Source organism: Microtus oregoni, unplaced genomic scaffold (genome assembly GCF_018167655.1).
Source record: "Microtus oregoni isolate MIOR12 unplaced genomic scaffold, Mior012 000016F_ref0000370, whole genome shotgun sequence".
Lineage (NCBI taxonomy): Eukaryota > Metazoa > Chordata > Mammalia > Rodentia > Cricetidae > Microtus > Microtus oregoni.
Genome location: NW_024543075.1, coordinates 7,646,053 through 7,663,317, shown reverse-complemented (window position 1 = coordinate 7,663,317; position 17,265 = coordinate 7,646,053). Strand labels below are relative to the sequence as shown.

Sequence of the window (17,265 nt, the reverse complement as noted above, 5' to 3'; positions counted from 1 at the left end):
AATTACAAAGGAAGGGAAAACCCTAAGCAAACAGGTACTGTTGTTCAAACAGAATATTAGCCAAAATGATCCAATCAGGCGCTTGAGCTAATTCTTTTTTTTTTTCTTTCCCTTTAAGCCATTCAAGCCAGAACACAACCCCTCAAAGTGTAAGGAATTCACGCTACTTCCAAATCTGCCTCCGATAGACAGGAGGAGTTGAAAGCTATATCCCAAGGATATGGGGTTGGGGCACGAAAGAACCAGTCAATCACCACCAGAGAGGTTATCTGACTACAATGGGGCCACAATTCTCAAAAAGTATGACTTAGCTGTATCCTCGGGTATTTCTGGCAGTCATGGGAATCAACCTAAATAAACTGAACTCAGATGAAGGCATTTTGAATGTGAGCACTGTTCAGAAATACAGCACACATCCGACAGTAAGGCTTTGCAGACCGAGAACAGAGAGCGGCAAAGCACACTCCCCTGCAGGAGGCACGACACTGACGTTGGCTTTTGTATGGGTCTGATGACTCTAGCTACTCAGGTTGGTGCGGATGGCAGCTGCCAGAGCATCGGGTCTGTCTAAGACAGTCAGTGCCTGCGACGGCAGAACCCAGCAGCCAGTCCTGTGTCAGCTGAAGATGTGTATAAGTTACGGACTCAATCTTTTGCTCATCGGGAACAGCAATTCACTTCTCTGAAGATCTTTGGGGGGCAATCTCCGACACTCAGATTGAGGCGCACGCTCATCCGCCTGGTTTCTATGTGGAATTTAAATACAGGTCTATTTTATTACAATATTGAGAGTTCAAATTTAAAATAAAAAACCCAAGAATTATAGAGGTTATCAAAAACATATTAACTTGTTCTTAGAGTAAGTTCAAAATTAATAACAAAGGCATTATTATGCTAATATATGCTTTATGATATTCCGCCTTACAGCGGAGGCTGAAAATTGGCTGGCGGTCTTAGGCTTCCCTTTATTTTGAACTGATGGTGTGAGCACTGTGTTTCCTTTAGAAATCTACAATTTATGTAAAGTTTATGGAAACACACTAGAAAAGTTTAAACACATGAGGAAAACCCAATGCTGACTCCTGTTGAGACAATTTAAATAAGGCCATGCTTCTTCCCTAAGATGACCTTCAAGGTCTGTCCTTTAGACAAGTAGAGGGTCTTCTTTTCCTCGAGGCCACATCTACTCACAGCACCTTCACACATGCGTGGACACACAAATACTGCTTCTTAGTGGGGGTTTTACATTTCTTTGTGATTTCTAGTTCTAAATTTGAAGCTGGAACTTTTTTTTACTTCAACAGAATGCTAAAAAGTTCAAATCAGCCTTCAGTTTTATTCACGTATCTCATTCCTTATATATATGATTGCAGATTTTATTAACTGTTCTACAGATCTGATGTTGAAGAACGCTATCATTTCTGTCTCAGTGAGATCACACTTACAGACTCCCCCGCAATACATCTCAGGCAAGGCTGGGCTGAGCTCCTTCCGCCGTTCTGCAGACTCTATTAAATAAACCACAGACATAAGAAGTGCATCAGCACAGGGAAACCACTGTTTTATTAAACGAATTCTATGGGCTTGCAGTGGGTTTGGTGGCAAGAGGAAGCACATACCACTGAGCTCGGCCTCTCCTGGCCACACTCTGGTCGCGGTGCAGGCGGGCCTCGTGGCCGTGGCTCCTGGTCGTCTGTGCTCCAGGACAGCAGGGCACAGGTGCTTACCATGTGGCTGCTGTACTCATGGCCACCAGCTTCTGACCTCCTGCATGCACGTTTCTGAAACACAAAATTTCACTTCAGATGACAACATACAACACTCTGCCTGAATTTATTTTCAGAAAACTTCGGCTCCCAACATAGACCCCTGTGGAGCGGGAAAGTCTTATAGAATGCGTGGGGATGACTTTCAGAACTAACAGCCATCACTTACCTTAACCTTGTTAGTTCAAGAGCTGTCTGTAGTCACCCGGCTTGATAGATTTAAAATAGTCATTTTAAACAATTTTGGCTGAAATTCCTGTAATAAACTATTGTGGCTGGTTTATTGAAAATGTACCAAACCTATAAATTCCGTTCAAGGAACTACTTATATGCTTCAACACATCTTCCTTAGCATCGAGTTGCATTCTTTCTTAACACAGTATGCATGGCTCACTTGTGAATAATTCTCTTACTGGCATGGAAGAACAAATTACTTTTATTGATCTCAGAGTCTGCACACACAGCTCGTAACCAGGTAATGGGGGAAAGTTAACATTTGGCTTCTACATCCACATGAGCTAAAGAAGGTTAATTACGAAGATAGTCCTTCAATACTTCAGAAGAAAGTAATGTCCTAATGCTCCAAGGTACATTCCTAGAGCCACCCTGTCCTGGACAAGAGTCAAGAAGAATTCTGTAAACACTCACCAATCTACCCACAGCCCAGGGCCAGCATATCCTTCTGGTGGCCACCCAGATGGGCCTGCTTCTGGACCCCTGCCAAGCCAGGAAACATTTGCTGCATGGCTCCAGCTGTATGGCTCCAGCTGTATGGCTCCAGCTGCATGGCTCCAGCTGCATGGCTCCAGCTGCATGGCTCTAATTACATGGCTCCAGCTGCATGGCTCTAACTGCATGACTCCAGCTACATGGCTCTAATTGCATGGCTCCATCTGTATGGCTCCAGCTGCATGGCTCCAGCTGCATGGCTCTAATTACATGGCTCCAGCTGCATGGCTCCAGCTGCATGGCTCCAGCTGCATGGCTCTAATTACATGGCTCCAGCTGCATGGCTCCAGCTGCATGGCTCTAATTACATGGCTCCAGCTGCATGGCTCCAGCTGTATGGCTCTAACTGCATGACTCCAGCTGCATGGCTCTAATTACATGGCTCCAGCTGCATGGCTCCAGCTGCATGGCTCCAGCTGCATGGCTCCAGCTGCATGGCTCTAACTGCATGACTCCAGCTACACGCTCTAATTGCATGGCTCCAACTGCATCTACACTCAGTTGTAAATCACTGTCCTTGCCAAGTCAGAGTTTCCCCACCTGTGTTTGTTATCTAGGGTGTCATTTATTTAATAATTCCTAATTTGCTCTGAAAATTTATTTATTCATTTAAAGTTTCAAATATATAGTGTGTTTTAATCATCACCATCTGTATCAATTATTTTTTTATTGCTGTGATAAAACACCACGGACCAAAACAACTCACAGAAGACTTTATTTGGGGCCTGGTAGTGGTGGCACACGCCTTTAATCCCAGCATTTGGGGGGCCAGAGGAAGGTGGATCATTGTGACTTCAAGGTCAGCCTGGTCTACAAGAGCTAGTTCCATGACAGGTTCCAAAGCTACAGAGAAACCCTGTCTCAAAAAAACAAAAAACAACAGAAGACTTTATTTGGGCTTACAATTCCAGAGGGGGAGAGGCCAAAAGGATGGTGGTAAGAGCCAGAAACTTAGAGTACACATTTTTTTTTTCAAGACAGGGTGGGGTCTAATGTCAAACTCACAGAGATCCACCTGCTTCTGCCTCCTAAGTGCTAGAATTAAAGACATGCGCCATCATAACCAGATTCCACATTGTTTACCACAAGCATAAACCTGAACATGATGTGTCTTTAAATTCTCAAAGCCTTTCCCCAGAGATACCACCTACAGCAAGGCCATTCTTTCCAATCCTTCCCAAGGAGTTCTACCAGCTGAGGACCAGGTATTCAAACTTAGGAGCCTCCAGGGAGCACTTCTCATTCTAACTCTCACGCTCCTCTTCTTGGCACCCATAAGCCTCTGCTCATATTATAATGCAAAACACATTTAGTGCAACTTCAAACGTTCCCATAGGCTTTCAGTCTCAACCCTGTTTAAAAGTCCAATGTCTCTTCTGAGACTAAAGACAAGCTCCTAACTGTAACCCCCTGTAAAATTAAAAAGCAAATGAGATACTTCCAGCATACAGGGGCACAGAATAGACATTACCATTCCAAAAGGGGGAAATATGGGCCTAGTCAAAAGCAAGGCAAAAACCCAGCAGGGCAATCTCCAAACGCTCTAGTTACATGCCTGGTGTTAAAGGGCTTTGATAGCACGCGACCTCTCCAGCTTTGCTGTCTGGAGCACCAGCTCTCATCCTCCCACCACTTCTCCCACCAAAACCCTTCTTCTTTCCATGAAGTCTCCCGCCAGTTTCCAGGTCTTTGAGGGTATATGTGTGCACATTTTCATGTGATTTATTTAGGGTTGTTTGCATGCGCATGGGTAGAAAGTTATTTACTGGTGCATAGACTACTTGTACACCACTGACAAAAATGACACCTCGCCCCCAACTCCTACAGCCACCATTACCTGCCAATAGTCCCATCAGAGAGTCGGCTTTGTTGAAACCTAGTGGGTTTATTCAAAGAGGAGACATTTCTCCATGGGTACCTGGGATTAAGAACTAGATTTACCACAGGCATTTCCAGAAACTAACCTAGTCCAGAAAACCCTCATAAGTGTGCCTGAAGGTTTGTCTGATTCCACATCCTGTCAAATTGACAATCAACACTAACCATCAAGTACCAAGGCAAAAAGTCAAAACAGGAAGAGACATGGTCTCTCCCATCATATTAAGGAAATCACACTATGACCAGGACAACGTCTGCAGAAAAGAAAGACAGGCTCAACACCAGGAAATCCGTGAGCACCATTCCTGTTAGTTTTCACAAGGAAACAGTAACACGATTATCTCCAGAGAGACTCAAACTAGTTTGAAATGTAAACATCATTCAGGACAAATCAAAAACAAAGAACACTAAACTAGAATAGGAAGCAAATGCGTTGCGTTTTTCTTTTCGTGTTAATCTTCCTCAAGACAGTAGTGCCCCTCTTGCACTGTTGGTAATTTCTTACCAAGGCTGTCATTGTTTACTTGCCAGTTTTTGCACAAGTCCCTACCCACTATCATTATACAGTCATGGTGTGCTTTAGTGTCCAGAGTGTTTTCCTTCCCAGTGTGCTTCTGTCTTGAGGATAACCAACAGCTGTTTAATTAGACTATGGCCCACTCAATAGAAGAGGATTCATTTTTGGTACTGTAAACCTAGCCAGCTACTTGGCTAAAGAGGGTATTTAAGAGTATTTTAAATGGCCTAGCATAACCTCTGGTCATGTTTCTGGATTTGAAATGTCCCAAATTATGAAAATGTTTTACAAGTAAACATAATTCTCTCCATATAAAAACTCTTCTTGAATCACATAGTTGCACAACACACAGCACAGGAAACAAACGTAGGCTGACTTATTACGTGAATCTGTTTCCAGTCTGTGTCCCGAGTGGACCCTCAGCCTAGAAGGGCTGGCCTTTCTAAACTTATCCCCTAAAGGACAGCTGTGGAATTCCCACAACTTCATTAAACTGATTGGCGATGGCCCAGAGTTGCCTTTCAACCACGAGTCCACACTGACCTGTCCAGCAGGACACAGTAGACCACAGTGATGTACTTGGTCCCGCCCCATGGTTCTCCAGCCCTTCTAGCATGCAACCCTTTGCCAAGACACTGGGAAAGCAACTAATTCTCACTTTCTGCAAACGTGGAGAACAAAGCAATGTTTATCTCTCCTTAAATTCTAATCTATGCATCAGAAAGCCTTATGTCCTTTCAGCTGTTGTTCTCAAACGGTTTCCCTGGTGGGGGGGGGGGTTCTCTTTATCTGCCTCTGTTTTCACTGATGCCCCCAAAAGGAATAAATAAATCCAGCAACTATACGTACATTTAAAAAAAAAAAAGGCAAATAGACCAATTCCACAGAGTTCAAAGTCCAGAAAACTCTCCAAATTATATGGAAAGTTGTCACCCAAATCACTGGGTTATAAATGGACTCTTCAAAAATTCATTTATTTTATGCATATGAGTGGGTTTTTTTATGCATGTATGTGCACCATTTGTGTCCCTAGTGCCTGGAGAGTTCAAAAAGGGCTTCAAATCCCCTGAAACTAGAGTTATGACGGGTGACAGGAACTGAATCTGGGTCCTCTGCAAGAACAAGGGCCTTAACCACTGAGCCAGCTGTCAAGCCACAGCCTTCATCTTAAAGACAAGATTTTGCTATGCATCCTCTGCCAGCCTAAACTCAGAGCAATCCTCCTGCTTTAGCCTCTAAGTGACGGGCTATAGATAAATGCCAGCACACCTGATCATAATGTAAGTTATCTGGATAATTGGGTAGTAATTGGAAAAAGAAAAAACACTACCAAAACCTTTATCTCCTTCTTCCTCTCTCTTCCTCTCTCTGTCTCTGTCTCTGTCTCTCTTGGTTTTGGTTTTTTAAGACAGGATCTCACTATGTACATCTTGCTGATCTGGAATTCTCCATATAGATCAGGCTGGCCTCCAACTCACCTAGACCTACCAGCCTCTGCCTCCCAAGTGATGGAATTAAAAGGTGTGTAACTACTACACCTGGCTTTGATGTCATATTTAAAAATAAACTAATGGGGCTAGAGAGATTATTAGCTAAGAGCACTGGCTGCTCTTCCAGAGGATCAGAGTTCAATTCCTAGCACCCACAAGGCAGTTCACCACCATCTGCAGCTTCAGGGGATCCTACACCCTCTTCTGATCTCTGCATCAGATAGCACAGGGTGTACCTACCTACATACATAAGACAGACAGGCTAGGAAAATAGCAAACATAAAAAAGGCAGGAGACACACATGAGTGACTAGCTCCATAACCACAGTAAAGGGAAATATTTTCTAACTGAAACTCAAACCAGAAGGCAAAAAAAAAGCAACACTGCTGCATCTGACTACATATAAACAAGAAGATCTTTAGAACAAAGCAAAACAAGCCTACAGTTAGGTCACAAAGCCCTGTCAGCCCAGCAGTAGGAGGCCGAGGCAGGAGGATCAACCGGAGTTCAACTCAGAGTACAGCCTGTGCTACAGAGTAAGACTGTGTCTCAAAAACTTAAAACAAGGGATGGGGAGATGGCTCAGCAGTTTAGACCACTGTCTGCTCTTCCAGAGGACCTGGGCTTCAGTTCCAGTGGATCCAATGCTCTCTTCTGACCTCTACAGGCACCACAGAGACATGGAGGCAAACCACCCATACACAAAATAAAAATTAATAGCTCTGAAGGAAAAAAAAGACTAAAGGAAGTCTTTCCAAGAAGTTAAAGATACCTGAAAAAAAAGAAGAAGAAGAAAATATCTGGAGCATGTGCTATGAAGGCTCATGACCCTCATATGGGAAACCTGTAAAAGCTGAGGAACAAGTTGCACATGCATAGTGCTGTACACCTGCAATCCCAGCTGCTGGGAGGGAGAGGCAGGAGGGTCAGGAGTCAAGGCCGGCTTAGCCTGCATTAGAGGAGGCATATTGCAAAAATCCAAAAGCCATGAAAAAGCAAAAATTAGTGGCACCACCTCCATGAACAAAAGACAGATGCTGTTGAGAAGCCATCACACAGCAGCTGTGACAGAGTGCTCGGTTAAATACGCCCATTTCGGCGACTTCTTTGTCAAGCTTATTAGATGACAAAATGCCTGGAGCCTTAGTGGGCATGTCTTTGGAGGTGTCTGTGATGGTATTCCCAGAGAGGATTAGCTGAGGGGGTGGTACCATTCTAAGAGCTGGGGTCCTGGACTGAAGAAAAAGGAAAAAGGGAAAAGTGGGCTGAGCACCAGGATTCACCCCTACTTCCTGTGAACACAGCAATAAGAACAGTTACTAATACATTCATATTTAGAAAAATGCAAATGAAGCTCATATCAAGAAATCATCTGTCATTCATCAGCCTGGAACAACTTTTCAAATGTGACATGGCCCTATAGACAACAAGCATCTCCTATGATGCTGGAAGGAAGAGGTGAGAAAATATGGTGAAGCCATGGGAACCCAGAAATTCTACCTCTAACCGCCACCCCCCCCCCCCCAGCCCAGCTACCCAAAGACACATCTCTGGTACTGGAATGACTACTGCCCACTCCTAGCTTCTCATGGGTCTGACGTGGAGGTACCAAGACATAAAAATGAGTGTGCATGCATGTCTACAGTATGACATGGAGGCAGGAGACACACATGAGTGAGCATGTATGTCTACAGTATGACATGGAGGTAAGGAGACACACATGAGTGAGCATGTATGTCTACAGTATGACATGGAGGCAGGAGACACACATGAGTGAGCATGTATGTCTACAGTATGACATGGAGGTAAGGAGACACAGATGAGTGAGCATGTATGTCTACAGTATGACATGGAGGCATGGAAACACAGATGAGTGAGCATGTATGTCTACAGTATGACATTGAGGCAGGAGACACACATGAGTGAGCATGTATATCTACATTATGACATAGAGGCAGGAGACACACATGAGTGAGCATGTATGTCTACAGTATGACATGGAGGCAGGAGACACATAGATGAGTGTATGCATGGATGCACCCCAGATGGTTTACAGCATCCAAGAGCAAGGAGCTCAATGTTCACTGTGCCCAACACTACCATTTCGGTTTCTAAATGCCATTCAAGAAGGAGCAGAGAAAACACAAGAGAAGCCTACATGTTTTTTTATAAAAGTATTATTTACACTTATTTACATTTAGTTTTCTATTTTGAGGAGTGCAAATGCCATGGCACTCATGTGGAAATCATAGTGCAACTCACAGAAGCAGCCTTCTTTGTAGGCTCCTATAGTGAGATTTTATCTGTGTTTTCATAAAGCTTGCCTGAAGATCGGAGTGCGTGCAGAGCTAAGCCACTAGAGCGGGGAGTAGTGACACACACCTTTAATCCCAGGACTCAAGGCCACTCTGGGCTACAGGAGATGAATCTGTCTAAAGAGAGAAACAGAACTCACACGAAGGTGTTCCCAGCACTCAGGAGTCACAGACCTTTAATCCCAGCACTAGGGAGGTGGAGACAACTAGACGAGCTTCATCAAAAGATGCTAGAACCTGTGTGTGTGTGGGGGGGGGGTGTTCAATGAGTAGCACAATTAGGCTGGCTCAAATAATGACCCTCCCATCTCAGCCTCCTAGAATATTGGGAGTGCATGTGTGTTCCACCAGACCCAGCTGCAAAAGGGTTTTCTAATGAAAACCATCCCGGGAGCATGTTGCCAGAGGCATACGTCCATGAGTCTAGAAACACTGACTTAACCCAAATTGTCTTCCATAATTGCAAGCCATCAAATCTAAATTTTCCTTTCTGACCAACCTGAAATGGGCACAGCCCCTCCTGTTGGTCATCACCATCCTCTCAATGTTCCAAGAGGTTATCCTTGGATAGTTCCAAGCAAGCATCTCTGCACTCTCTTGGTCTGTTTTGAGACTATTCCTTGGCGTCTTTCCACTCTGGATCACTTTCTAAATTGTCTGTGTTCCATTTAAAACAAACCCCACAAAACACTTTCACTTCCATACAACCATGGAAGGAGAAGGAGCAGAGCCCACGCACTGTGATTTGGTCACTGTGTTTCTACAGAAGACACTGCCAGTGACTACATCACACAGCAGGTCCAAGCCAAGTGTGCCTTCTCCATGTTTCCACACGAAACAACTCCTACTGCTAGTCTTATTAAGTCTCATCATCATTATCTTCCTTTTTTAATTTAACTATAGGCTTTCTAACACATACTCATTAAATTCGATTTCCACTTTGTCTTCTACTTTTTATTTATTTTGTGTATATGCACCTGGGGGTATCCATAAAGACATATGCACATGTCTGCAGAGGGCAGAGGCCAACTCTGGGTACTACTTCTCAGGAACACTCTTCACTTTATTTTTTTGAGATAGGGTCTCTCAATTGGCTTGGAGCTTATCCATTCGCCTCGCTTGAGGAAGCTCTGGGACTATCTCTGCATTCCCAACACTAGGACTGCAAGCACATGCCACCACCCCCAGATTTTTTATGAGAGTTCTGGGAACTGAGCTCAGGTCCTCATGTTTGCAAGGCAAGCGTTTTGCCATCTCCGACCTCCATGTCATAGTCTAACCTAACAAACTATTTTCAACCCTTACTCTGCTGTGCCTATTTCCTCGAGGATTTTGCAAGCCTTCTGCATTGTCAGACAAAAGCTTTAAGAGGACAAGATTAAGCTCTGAATCTCTGGTTGTTTTGGGTTCTGCTCAATTTTTACAATGGAGAAAGATACACAATGTGTGATGGCTGGAACGAGAATGTCCCCATAGGTTCCGGTATCTGAGTACTTGGTCCCCTGTTGGTGGTGCTGTCTGGAAAGGTAGGAGGTCTGGCCTTGCTGAAAGTATGTCACTGGGTCCAAGCTTTGAAAATTTAGACTCAACCACTTCCTGTTCACCCTCTGCTTCATGCCCGCCACTCAAGATACAAGCTCTTTGCTTCTAGCTCCTGCCACTTGCTGCCATGCCTCCCCACCATGATGGACCCTATTCCTCTGGAACTATAAGCTAAAAATGCCTTCTTTTCCTTAAGTTTCTTTGGCATGGTATGTAATCACAGCAACAGAAATTAACTAATACGCTGTTTCTTTAAGATCAGATTGCTGTCAACTCTCAATACTCTGGGCTAGTGTGGGACCATTACTATTCCTCATGCTATCTGCATACATGTTTTCACTTCTATGGTAGTAACATAGTCAGCAGCAATAGCATCTCCCTTGGTCTTCTTTCAGCAAATAGACTTACTAGAACAGGGAGCAGAAGGATAAACATGAACCGGAACTTACATTTCACCAGCAAAAGTCAGGGTACAACAGCTTGTGTGTGGCAAAGCTTCAGCTACAGAAAGGCAGCAGACTTGTGAACCCCCACAGTGATGAGCCAACATTCTTTAGGTGGTTCAGGTGGTGGTCCAGGAGAAAAGGAAAAGCCTACTCTGATACCACGGTGGGCGGGTATCCTCTGGGGCATGAGGCCATGATGTATGTGGTGGCCCTCGGCCATCAGACTGGATAAATTACTCTCTATTGTTTATGAACAGCTCATCACAAGTGACACTGGTCCACAGGCTCGTGTGGCCAACAGTCCAGTTGTTAAGGCCTGCCTTGAGCCTTAGGACACCGGCTGCTGCTGGAGCACTAATGCTGGCCCTGCTAGAGCTGAGCGCTTCATTCTCTCTGCTCCCTTCCGGAGAGATCTGTCAGCTTTCGTGAAGGCAGATGAAGATTTACCACCAAACTAAAAAGACACTTCACTATATAAACAAAATTAAAATCCCAAGTAGACACGAAGACCCCATTACTTAACAGTAATTGAAGCAGATCAAGTGAACAGCGGCCTCGTGTGAGCACGGCTGAATTCGGGGCTGAGCTGAGCAGACACTTCTTCAGACAAGGCATGAATTAAAATAAAAGTCATGATCCTGCTGCCTCAATGATGGGACAAAGTTGGGACAGGCCTCAGAATGTCCAGCTGCTCTCCCTGCGGAGGAAGGGTCACTTCTTTGTTGATGTGGATACTTCCTTTATTGGAAGTGATGGGCCCAAATGACCTTAATGAATTAAGAGTCCAGAGGGAGGAGGGGGTTAAGACTTAGCAATTTGCCAGAAATGAGATTCAAAAGCATAGCTTCTGAGCTGACAAGATGAGCCCTTCCAGAAACCAGATGGGACATGACCCTGGTACTCCTGGAAAGGCAACAGGAACTGAGGATCCAGGAGCCCACACAGCAGCTTCTTTGTGGGGACGGTTCTGGATAACGGAGCACTTTCCAAAGTCCGCCTTCCTACTCAAACTAAATGCTAGAAGAGTGGATTGAATGCAAAATGAGAGAGGTTCTTTGAACTATCCAATGGGAGAGCACTGCATAGTCTCTGTTGTCAGCAGAAGGCGGTGATGGCACACTCCTGACCATCACACCCCCAGCTGCAGCACTTGCACGTGTTAGTGTGACTCAGCGAGAGTGACATATGCATAGTATAAACCAGAAAACCAAGCCAGGCGTGGTGGTGCACGTCTTTAATCCTGGCACCTCAGAGGCAGAGGCAGGGGGTCTTCTGTGAGTTCAAGGCCGGCTTGGTCTACATATTAAGGCACTATCTCAAAAAGAAATTAAAATTAAAATGAAAAAATAAGAAAACCAGGAAAAGTCATTAGCAATCAGTAATACACTGATGCTAAGTCCACAAGAAAACATATTTTATATAAAAAATAAACACAAAAGAAGTAACTTAATCTTCCAGGCATGTGGTGTACACATGTATCCCAGCACTAGGGAGGGAAGGCAGGGAGATCCCAAGTCGAGACCAGCCTGGGCGACACAGTGGCATATCATCAAAATAATAATGATAATAACACAGAATAGCAATAGTGATCTGACCCTCCACTTTGAAGGTATTTTGAGAAGCTTTATTATCAGCCTTATCCTAGAGCCGATAAGCCCTCTGCATTTACACGCTGGTCACGTCCTGCTACAGGAAGCATAGCGGATAGTTTCCAGAGCTTCGCTCCACTCTGTCTGCTGTAATAGAGAAGTTTCCTTGTGCTGCAGTTGGATGGCCATCAGTCTGCACAGGCAGCGGGACCTCCAGGAATGGAGATTAATAAGGCTCCACAGATTGCCATTTAGAGTGAAAGCATGGTTTCCATCGAGCAAAGACTCCTTCCTGATGACGTTGTCATTTGGAAAATGACCTTGAACTCTTGAGAGACTTGCTTCCTACAGCACAATGAAATCTGGCTGAATGTCAAGCAGAAAGGGGCCAGAAGTTAGGACTCTGACTCTCAATCTTGGTCTGAATCTTCCAAGGACATAAGCAGCTCTCACCAGAGGACCCTGACATCCTGATGCTGCAGCCCCATTCAGCCACGAGCATTATTCCACAGACTCTCAACTGAGCAGGCAAGATCTTCCAGAATTGCCCAGCCCAGTCCGCTTGGCAAAGAGATGGTGAGTTCCATCATTGAGCCAAGGGCAAAGCAACAGCCAAACCGATGCTAGGATAGATGGTCACCTTGAGGAAGCAATGGACAAGAGTGTGAGGAAATTCATTCCTCCACTTCTAATAAAAAGGAGTAGGGAGGGGACTGGAGAGATGGCTCAGCAATTAAGAGCACTTGCTGCTCTTCAGAGGACCCCTGCCAGCCACTCACAGCTGCAGCTTCAAGGGATCTAAAGCCTCTGGCCTCTGCAGGCACCTGCATGCACATACCCACATGTAGACACACACACCTACACATAATTAAAAATAATAAATGTAAATCTTTTTTTCAAAAAGGGGGTAGGTAGATAAAGATCACCACAAGTTTGAGGCCAACCTGGGCTACATAGGAAGACACTGACTCAAAATACCAAAAAAAACAGAAAAGAAGGACACAGGCTTTCCCTCAGCCGCCAAGGTGCTCCATCCTTGCAGGGTCTGAGATTATACTGTGGGGAGGCCCCCCTTTTATGCAGTGACTATCCTCCCCCCGCATGCCTGGCAGCCCATATCACACTGTCTCCAAGCTTGCCTGAACTATTCTGTCATTATTTGCATGGATGATGAGGTGACCATCTCCAAGGACAACACTCATGTCCTCACTAAAGTGCTGTTATAAACTTGGATCTAATGGGCCTGGCTTGTTGGCAAAGACCAGGGCTACTGTGGACACTGAGAGCTTGGCCTGCAGTCAGGGCCTATGGGGCCTGGCCCAACAGCTGTGAGGGACTGGAGGGACATCCTGCAGTCTTGACACTGCTGCCCAGCTGAAAGGAGGTCAGAGACAAATGAAGCGTCTGAGGGGTCAGGTGCAGCTCAGACCTCCCCTGCTGCACGTTCAATGAAAAGCTGGACTTGGGGGTAGCAGCAGGGAGAACAAATGTACTTAGTGGACTTGCTGATGATTAGATTTAGGCTTTTGTGAGTTTACCCAGGACACAAGAAGCCTAAGTTACATTTGGATTCTGACATTAAAGATAAATTTTCCACAGTGTTAGAGATAGAACTCTATCACTGAACCACGTCTCTAGCCCAACTCTAAAGAACTTAAAGACGGCGAGTATACACATCTACTGACAGCGAGCAATGCCCAATAACCACCCGCTGGACGCCAACAGAAGGACGTTTCACCTCTTCCCCACATCACAGAGGAAGGGAAGGAGTTCACTTGAGTCTTGGAATGAGAAACATGAAGCACAAAGACCTTGGCTGATTTGCCTGATGCCTGTGATTGACAGACCGAGGCTTTCACTGTGCTTTCCAACTAGCTGGAGACAGAACTAAAGAATTCAGCTGATAGGGGCTGGAGAGATGGCTCAGCGGTTAAGAGCATTGCCTGCTCTTCCAAAGGTCCTGAGTTCAATTCCCAGCAACCACATGGTGGCTCACAACCATCTGTAATGGGGTCTGGTGCCCTCTTCTGGCCTGCAGGCATACACACAGACAGAATATTGTATACATAATAAATAAATATTTAAAAAAAAGAATTCAACTGATGGAACATCAAAAATGAAACAATGTGTAGAAGAGATGGCAAAGCCTAATAGAAGCTTAGCATACAATTATCCCTATCAAGAGAATACACCATTGGTATAAGGATAAACATGCAGATGGATGGAAGGATATTAAAGGCTGAGAAATAAGCCATCATGTCTATTACATTACATTCAAACCATTACAGTCGAGTAAGGTTTAACAATGTTGTCTGCAGGAGACCCACCCCCACAACAGCAACAGCTTCCTTGGACCCTGGATTAGTTACAAACCACACCCAAACACCTGTTTTCACAGAGAGACCCTTTATTGAGTGGGAAGAAAAGTTAAAGTGGCTGCTTCCTGACTCGGGCAGAAGACCAGCAGCAAATAACTTTGCAGCTGTAATTTTTAAGAGGAGAAGAAGGGGACATCTGTGTTAGAATGGTAGAGGTGGTAGCAGAGGAGATAGAGGACCAGGGAGTAGAAGGGGACACAGGAAAGGAAGCAGGGGTATTTGTCCTGGAGGGACAAAGGACGGTCCCTAGACAGAGAGGAGAAAAACATGGCCCATAGACATAGGGGGCTTATGAAGGTAAAATGGGAAACCCTGAGCTAGGATGAGGTGTTTAATTTTTATTGGGCATATTAATTAGGTGAGCCAAAGGGGTCTTTTGATTGCTGGACTTTAATACTTTGATAGCTAGACCTTGGCGGTCAGCCTCAGGGAAAGGAAGAAGTGAAATAAGGGAACAGACCTTGGTGGTTGGCCAGCTTTAGGAATGTAATCTAACAGCTTTCAGCTCGGCAGAGGGAAGGTGGGAGAAGGGCAAGGCCTGCAACAGCCACAGGCTCTAATGAGATAGTGTCCCTTCACAGGGAGCGAGACACAGTCTTTAGGAGAAAGGGGTGCTAAGAGGACTCCCTTTCAAATGTAAAAAGATAGACTGAGGACCTGTTACTTGAGGCTTGCTGAAACCAACCCAATACAGATCAGATAAACCAGGTACGCAGCAGGAACTGGTAATCCTAGCAACTAGAAGGCTGAAGCAGGAGTTCAGTGCCAGCCTGGGACACATCAAAAGAGGAACATGGGATGTACTCACTCATATTTGGTTTCTAGCCATAAATAAAGGACATTGAGCTTATAATTCATGTTCCTAGAGAAGCTAAATAAGAAGGTGAATCCAAAAGCAAAACACATAGGCATCCTCATGAATATTAACCTTCATCAGGCGATGAAAGGAGACAGAGACAGAGACCCACATGGGAGCACCGAACAGAAATCTCAAGGTCCAAATCAGGAGCAGAAGGAGACGGAGCACGAGCAAGGAACTCAGGACCACGAGGGGTGCACCCACACACTGAGACAATGGGGATGTTCTATCGGGAACTCAACAAGGCCAGCTGGCCTAGGTCTGAAAAAGCATGGGATAAATCCGGACTAGCTGAACATAGTGGACAATGAGGACTACTGAGAACTCAAGAACAATGGCAATGGGTTTTTGATCCTACTGCATGTACTGGCTTTGGGGGAGCCTAGGCAGTTTGGATGCTCACCTTACTAGACCTGGATAGAGGTGGGCGGTCCTTGGGCTTCCCACAGGTCAGGGAACCCTGATTGCTCTTAGAGCAGATGAGGGAGGGGGACTTGATCGGGGGAGGGGGGGGAATGGGAAGCGGTTGCGGGGAGGAGGCAGAAATCTTTAATAAATAAATAAATTAAAAAAAAGGCTTTACATCAATCAATCAATCAAACAAACAAACAAACTGGGATTTCAGAGGTGGCTCAGAGGTTAAGAGCACTTGCGGCTCTAATAGAGTTCTGGGGTATGGTGTTTTAAATAAGAATGGTCCCTGTCTGCTCATCTATTTGAAGGCTGAGTCATCCATCCGGGAGCAGCACTATTAGAAGGTGTGTCCTTGTTGGGGTAGGTGTGGCCTTACTAGAGGAAGTGCCACTGGGGGTGAGTTTTGAGGGCCCTACACCAGGCCCAGGAGCTCTCTCTCTCCTTGAGGCCTGATGATCAGGATACAGACTGCTCAGCTACTTCTCCAGCATCATGCCTGCCTCCATGCTACTCCCATGCTTCTCACCATGATGATAACTGACTTAACCTCTGAAACTGTAGGCCAGCCCCAATTAAATGTTTTGTTTTGTTTTGTTTTGTTTAACTTTTTTTTTTTATTGAGAAAAGAGAAAAAAAAAAAAAACAAATTTCCTCCTCCTCCCAGCCTCTTTTGTTTTGTTTTTATAAGAGTTGTTGCGGTCATGGTGTCTCTTCACAGCAATAGAACATGGACACCAGGTTTGAGTCCCAGCACCCGCATGGAGGCTCACAATCGAAGGGACCAGGGCCAATTGTTTCTGTCCAGGAGCCAGTTTGCTAAGACCATTGCCCCATATTACCCCACCATCCTATGATGACTCAGACCGGGCTTCAACCAGACCCTCAGGAAATGCATCCAGTCGGGTAGCCCATCAGGGTCCCACCTGGTCACAAGCAAGAACTTCCAGTTCTTGCTAGTTTCAGTCAAACTGATCCCTGACAAAACAGACAGACAGCTGACACCACAACCACATTTGCCGACCAGATGTCATGAGCCAACCATAAAGTGATTCCTGTATCAGTAAGGGTCTATACCCAGTTACTTCAAAGTACACTTCAGCACAGCTGCAATTCCCTTAAGCAGGCTTAAAAGGGATTGCCTTACTCTCCCCTGTGGTGGACACCATTTTGGGTGGACCCCAACATGTTAGTTTTTCTGTCTTGAGAATAAAGCTGCTCTCTGCAATTGCTTATCAGGTGCCTTCTGGTCATTTGGAGTGACCTAAGGACCCTATAGCCACTATCTGTAACTCCAGTTCTGGGAATCCAATGTCCTCTTCTGTCTTCTGACCTCAGCAGATAC

At 45.2% G+C, this 17,265-nt stretch overlaps 1 protein-coding gene across 1 annotated transcript in view; it reads right to left on the bottom strand.

The window, feature by feature from the left end:
- Positions 1–17,265, bottom strand: part of CUNH10orf143 (chromosome unknown C10orf143 homolog) — a 36,465-nt gene that overhangs the window by 7,421 nt on the left and 11,779 nt on the right. Inside the window, exons 2-3 of the mRNA XM_041666732.1 lie at positions 1,620–1,781; positions 1,446–1,508 (exon numbers count right to left, since the gene is read on the bottom strand). Coding sequence (XP_041522666.1) covers positions 1,446–1,508; positions 1,620–1,781 — 225 coding nt within the window. The remainder of the gene's footprint in view (positions 1–1,445; positions 1,509–1,619; positions 1,782–17,265) is intronic.